The sequence below is a fragment of the Poecilia mexicana genome, unplaced genomic scaffold, assembly GCF_051168715.1.
Source record: "Poecilia mexicana isolate PSO_F unplaced genomic scaffold, ASM5116871v1 scaffold_3, whole genome shotgun sequence".
Classification (NCBI taxonomy): Eukaryota; Metazoa; Chordata; class Actinopteri; order Cyprinodontiformes; family Poeciliidae; genus Poecilia; species Poecilia mexicana.
The window spans coordinates 25,667,676-25,673,675 of record NW_028263372.1 but is presented as its reverse complement, the minus strand read 5'-3'; the positions used below and the strand labels follow the sequence as shown (position 1 = coordinate 25,673,675).

Here is a 6,000-nt window from a genome sequence, read left to right as displayed (position 1 = left end):
ATGTTTGAACTGTTTTTAGAAGCAATTGAGGCCATAATGGAAGTATAAAAACCTGCAAAATTTAAATTTTGCATAATTCCCCTTTAAATAGTAATCAATTACATCTAGAGTGCTTCTTTAGTTGCACACAGCTGCAGTTATAAATCATTTGCCATGACCATGTGTTGTGCTGAGTTTGTTCTGTGTTTAAAATGATCTGAAACTATAGATTCATAAGAAAGCTCAGCTGAACTCTACTGTTTTATCCAGTAGTTTTATGGGTTTCATTTTTCATCTCGATTGTGTTTTTAATAAGGATGTTACTTTTTAAGGTGAATTTGAAAGCCTTTTTAGGCACTAATAAATACATTGTTATTAATATTACTAATTATATTTATTATTTCAAATGCTGTGCAGAATTGTTAGTTTAGATGCGACAGAAACATTCACTTACTCTTCTGTTTTTTTTTTTCTAAAAACTTGACGATCCAGGAGGAGAGATGAGGCTCTGATCCAACTTCTCCAGGAACTTATACCGATCTCACCTCAGCCACAATATGAGCACTCCAACACCCGGCAGCCCAGACACGGAGGTGAAGATGGGGTCCCAGGAGATGGCGATGCTGAGCAACCTTTTGGCTGCTTACACTTTCATTGCAGGTGGGATTAACAGTTCATGTGGGATTTACTGTAATCAGTAATAATAAGTTACTCAGGTTAGAGGTTTATGGTTTAAAGGCTACTCAAGTACAGAGTAATTGATCAAAACATCTGATTTAATATTTATACATTACATCATCAGACAAAAATGTAAAATTACGTCCAAATTCTGTTTTTTAAGACTAAAATAAAAACATTCAAATACATAGCTTGATTACAAAAGAACAGATTCAGGCAGCACTTCTGGAACCTCTGGAGATTATTATTCACAGAAAGATTCTTCATGAAATCAAGAACATTATGGACAACCATGACCATCTTCTACATGAGACTGTCTTGAGAAGACAGAGTATCTTCAGTCAGAGGGTTCTTCAGAGTCGCTGTAATACAGACTGCTACAGGAGATCTTTCCTGCCAACAGCCATCACTGTCTACAACAACTCTTTGACTGAATATGAGTTACAACAACATTTAATTTCCCTTTGGGAATTTGAATGTTTGAAACAGTAAATAAATAAATAAAACATGAATTTGTGCAAATACATAATCAATGAAAACGTATTTGTCTGTTTTAAATCAGACTAAACCTTTCCACCGTTATATATTTTTTTTACAAACAAATTCAAAAACACTTTTTGAACCGAAAGGGAAATAAATGTAATTTTTAAGCATTTTGATGCCAGATTTTAACTGTAGTGTCTTGATTTCTGTAAATATGAGGAATTAAATGTGGAAACGAGATGGAAATCAGGCAGTGGAAACAGGAAGTTTGATCCCAGATGAAGAGTTTGAAGAAGCAGAGAAAGGAGGAGATGCAGAACATGAAGACAGAGGAGGATGAAACCATCAGATGCCCGTTTAACTCTGAATTGATTGTCGCTTCCCTTTGTCACAGACCAACCTGAGAGAACAGCTCTAGTGTTCCTCGGCGGTGTGTGTGTTGGTCTCCTGGTCACGCTGTGCGCCATCGTCTTCCAGATACACTGCCGAGCGGACTGCCACTATGGCAACAGCAACGACCTTCAGAATCGCCAAAGGGTCAGACATCACCGTCGCCAGCACCTCTGTGCCCGCCCTCAGCTCACAGACGGCAACCCAGACAACGCCGGTGCTGTGGTTGTGGCCTCTGGAGCGACTGGGAACACTGGGGACTGTGAGCAAGAGGACTGGGACGACACGTCTGACCTGTCGGCACGGCGACGCAGGCGCTTCGAGAGAGCTCTGCTGAACGCCACCATGTTCACATCTTCTGAGGGTATCTGTCACCTTCAATCAATCAAGTTAAATTGTACAGAACATTTCAGCAACAAGGCGGCTCAAAGTGTTTTACATAATAAAAACACGTTTTTAAAGAAGACACCATACAGTCAACAATTTAACAAACATTACATTTTGATGAGTGTCAACACTAAAATCAGATGCATCAAATATGTTAGTAAATGTTTCATTATTATGTTCAAAAGAAACTCTAAATAGATGAGTCTATTGAAAACGTTTTGTTGCAAATATGCATTAAACTGCAAATGTGAATGCAGTTGTTACTTTTATTTTTTAAAAAGTAGATTTTTTTTTATTTTTAAAATAAGCTTTTTTTTATCAGAGCTTATTTTAAGCTCTTATGCTTAAAATAAACAAATCTTTGAAAGTATAGTGTGATCTCACATTGTAAACTCTTTATTCAATGGGGAAAATATGAGATCTATTATGGAAAATTAACTTTTTTCACATTTTTGTTCTTCCATTTGGGTCTCAACTGCCTCTAAAATCAGCCCAATGCTTAAAAAACACACATCTGTTTTATGGCTGTAAATTAATGTGTTTTTGGTGTCTGGAAAATCAGGAGGTTTCAAATTGGACGTGTCCAATTTGACTAATTTTTCAGTCAAACTGGGCACTGCGCTGTCACCTAGCAACATCGTCTGAGCCTAGCCCATCACCTAGCAACCAAAGCTGAGGTCCAGCACTGTTGGTCAGCTGGTTTTACCACTTTATGTGCTGTACAATGGCTGCTGGAAAAGTTAAAAATTTTGTTGTAACTTGATGGAAGACCAAAAAGACAGATACAGACCAGGAGGAAAACAAAGCCTCTGAACAATGAGGTAACACTGGTTTGTTTGGGGCTGAACAAAAAGAGAGGACAGACTTTAAAAAACAGCTCTGAATTTCTAAATTGGTGAAATAATATAATTAATGTATGAGACACGTTCATGTCTTGATTAACCATAACAGTTCTGACATCTTTAAGATTTAGGACGAAAAGGTTGTTGTTGGCATCTGTAAAAGTCCAGCAAGAGAAACATGTTAAATGTTCGATCCAGTGTGTTAGAAACTGTCATGACACAAACATAATCATACATTGAGGCAGGGCTAAGAATGACCGGAGAATAAATGGTTTGAAACCTCTGCTCACTAAATTAAAGACTAAATAAATAACTCATCAAATGGATGAAAATTATTTTTTATGAAAATGTTTTCTTGTAAGGTCTGAGTTTAGCTCTGATTTTCTGCGCCAGTCCAACTTTATGTGCAGAAAACCAGATAAAACAAATAAAACAAAATGCTAAGTTCTAAAAGCAAAGTAGAGGATAGGTGTGTTTAAAAGTGTGTGTTTGTTTCTTTAGAACTGGACCGGGCCCAGCGACTGGAGGAGCGGGAACGGGTTCTTCGAGAGATCTGGATGAATGGACAACCAGACATCAGCACAGTGACTCAAAGTCTCAACAGATATTACTGATGGAAGACCAAAAAGACAGATACAGACCTGGAGGAAAACAAAGTCAGATGGATGACTGGTGCAGAAAAATGAACATGAAACAGTTTCCACTGCAGCAGTGAGCCTCTGATGTAAAACTGGTTTGTTTGGGGCTGAACAAGAAGAGAGGACAGAAACTGATTTTTCAATGACAGTTTAGCAACAAACTATTGTCTGTAGCTGATATTTGATGGATTCTGGGCTATGTGACTGCTGCCATTAATTTACTGGGATGTTTTCTCTTTTCTGTTTCTACCAGGCACTTCTCAGTAGAACATGAAAAGGAGCAGAAGGGAATAACAATGTAGCGTCCACAGCTTGATTTTGTAGAATAATGTTGCACTTTTCTCAGCTGACCATTTATTGTTTGTGAACCTGCAACAATCAAAGGATTGCAACTTGATACTTTTATATTGAAGAGCAACTTTCTCTTCCAAGACGATCATAGAAGCTCTATGAAAACATGGTGGTATAAATACTGGTGCTTTTACTATTGCACTTCAATTTTATCTAGTTGCACATTGAATGACATCAGACACATGAAGCACTGAGGATTATCAGCTCTGTTGCATCACTTTATGACAATCCTCAATCTGAGTTATTACAAAGAACGACTAACTTAATTTTAATATTTTATGAAATTTGTTTTGACATACTGATTAAACTGCTGTATAAAAGACAAAGTGGTGGCTTTGCAGTTTTTTAAAAACACAAAGTGGACCCGTTATGCAAAATTCACATTTTTCACATTATTGCACTTCCATTTGTTTCTCTACTGCTTCTAAAAACAGCACAAACACTTAAAAATAAATGCATAAATTGAATTTGTGTGGCTTATAGAATATCAGTCAATTGAATCAGTTTCAGAGTATGCAGACAATTCTTGTTTTTAGAAAATAAAATGAAAATCTCTGATGCATTATTAATCAACCTTGAAAAAAGGAAGAAAAAAATATAAATTGAATATTTTAAACCCTAAAATTTATATAAATTCATGCAGGTGATAGGATAAGGATATTTTGGACCAGAACAACCAAGAAGAAAAATTGCAAAAGTGTATAAAATACGCCACCTGGTGTCGAAAAAGTGCAACTGCATGTTTTCCACCTCTTTCCCCCCATTCTTTCTTTTTTAAAAACATAATTACTGTTAATTCAGGTCAAATTTCAAATAAAAATATAAAGAAAACAATCTAAGCTAACTAGCACCAGATAAACAAACAAACGAACGACAAAATTTACATTCACTCCAGCAAACTGGGACAGTAAACCAATCCCATTTGGGAATGTCAAAAAATGGCTAAAACAAGACAGGAAAAAACTTTGTAGACACAAAGTGGATTCAGGTTTTTTGCTACACTAACTGTTAATAACAAGGTGATCTACAAGAAGCTAACTGAGGACATCTAGCGGTGAAGAGGTGAAACAGCACACAGAATGACAGGACTTTTGTCATTGCCTTCTTTTCAGTTAGTTTTATTTCTCTTACCCACCTTTTATCCTACTTATGGTTAAACAATAATCGATGTCATCTATGTGCTCCAAAAGGAAGCATGTTTAGCTTGAACCAAAATGGATGCCGTTGCAAGTGAAAGATGATCAGTGTTGTGTTCAAGACCACCTAACCCAAGACCAAGACCAGAGCGTATCGAGACCAAGACAAGACCAAGACTTTTAGGGTCCGAAACCAAGCCAAGACCAAGACCGGGGGAAGTCGAGACCGAGTCAAGACCAAGACCAGCGCCCCGCGGTACATGACACAATAAAATGTAAAATATGATCAAAATTGCTTCTCAAATTGATCTGAAAGATCCATATTACCATAAAAACTCTTAGATATTAAATACTTAATACATTTTACCAATATTAAATATTCCATCTCTGTGCTGTAGCACAGTGGTGGCATCATGCCATTCCTAAAAAGATAACGCCCTGGGCGTTTGCCCATGTCAGAAACCACCACTGTCTGCACCATTAAACATAGCAATTGAGGCAAAGTCCTGACGGTAAATAACGCTCAACTATGAGCACTGACCAAGGAGCAACAAGCAAGAAGTAACCAAGGCACTCATCGTGACTGTTCTCTCCCTTTCTCCCACTACATAAAGCCAGGCAGTCTGACACCATGGCAGACATTACAGCTGCCACTTTGAACGAAAACAATCAAAGAGCAATGTGCATGCTCTTTGGTTCTTGTGTTTTAGTTATTTGTTAATTTAAAAAATATCAATGTACATAATTAAATAATGATAGCTACTGCAGTGTATGCAGATTATTACAAGAACAAAGAGCGGTGTTCTGCCAGGTCAGCATATGCTGTCAGATCGTCATACGCTTAGCACGAAGTCACGGCTATATCTGTCAGACACATCATTACCATAAGATTTCATTTAATCAGCAACATAGAATCATGACGTAAATCACCATACACTTTGTTATTAACAGTTGTATGGCATCCTGACTTAGCGGTTAAGTAGGTTAATGGGTTTTATACTGACGTGTTTTGTAGCTGACTCCAGCTGCAACCAGACCTGCTTTAAATACACTTTGAAACCACGACAACGCATGTATATCTATATAATTGTCATTGAAAACAATTTAATTACTTAT

At 37.1% G+C, this 6,000-nt stretch overlaps 1 protein-coding gene across 1 annotated transcript; it reads left to right on the top strand.

Moving 5' to 3' along the window:
• The first annotated feature begins 477 nt into the window (after nucleotides 1-477).
• eva1ab (eva-1 homolog A, regulator of programmed cell death b) lies at nucleotides 478-4,074 on the top strand. The gene is made up of 3 exons (XM_088004670.1): nucleotides 478-639; nucleotides 1,535-1,894; nucleotides 3,261-4,074. Exons 1-3 carry the CDS (start codon nucleotides 537-539, stop codon nucleotides 3,371-3,373), a joined length of 576 nt encoding a protein of 191 aa, XP_087860796.1. The 5' UTR covers nucleotides 478-536; the 3' UTR covers nucleotides 3,374-4,074.
• The last annotated feature ends 1,926 nt before the right edge of the window (nucleotides 4,075-6,000 follow it).

Excerpts from the sequence above, each read along its gene's own strand:
- eva1ab (XM_088004670.1), top strand. The coding sequence starts at position 537 with ATGAGCACTCCAACACCCGGCAGCCCAGACACGGAGGTGAAGATGGGG. Across the intron at positions 640-1,534 it reads TGCTTACACTTTCATTGCAG|ACCAACCTGAGAGAACAGCT; the intron begins GTGGGATTAACA and ends CCTTTGTCACAG. Across the intron at positions 1,895-3,260 it reads CATGTTCACATCTTCTGAGG|AACTGGACCGGGCCCAGCGA; the intron begins GTATCTGTCACC and ends TTGTTTCTTTAG.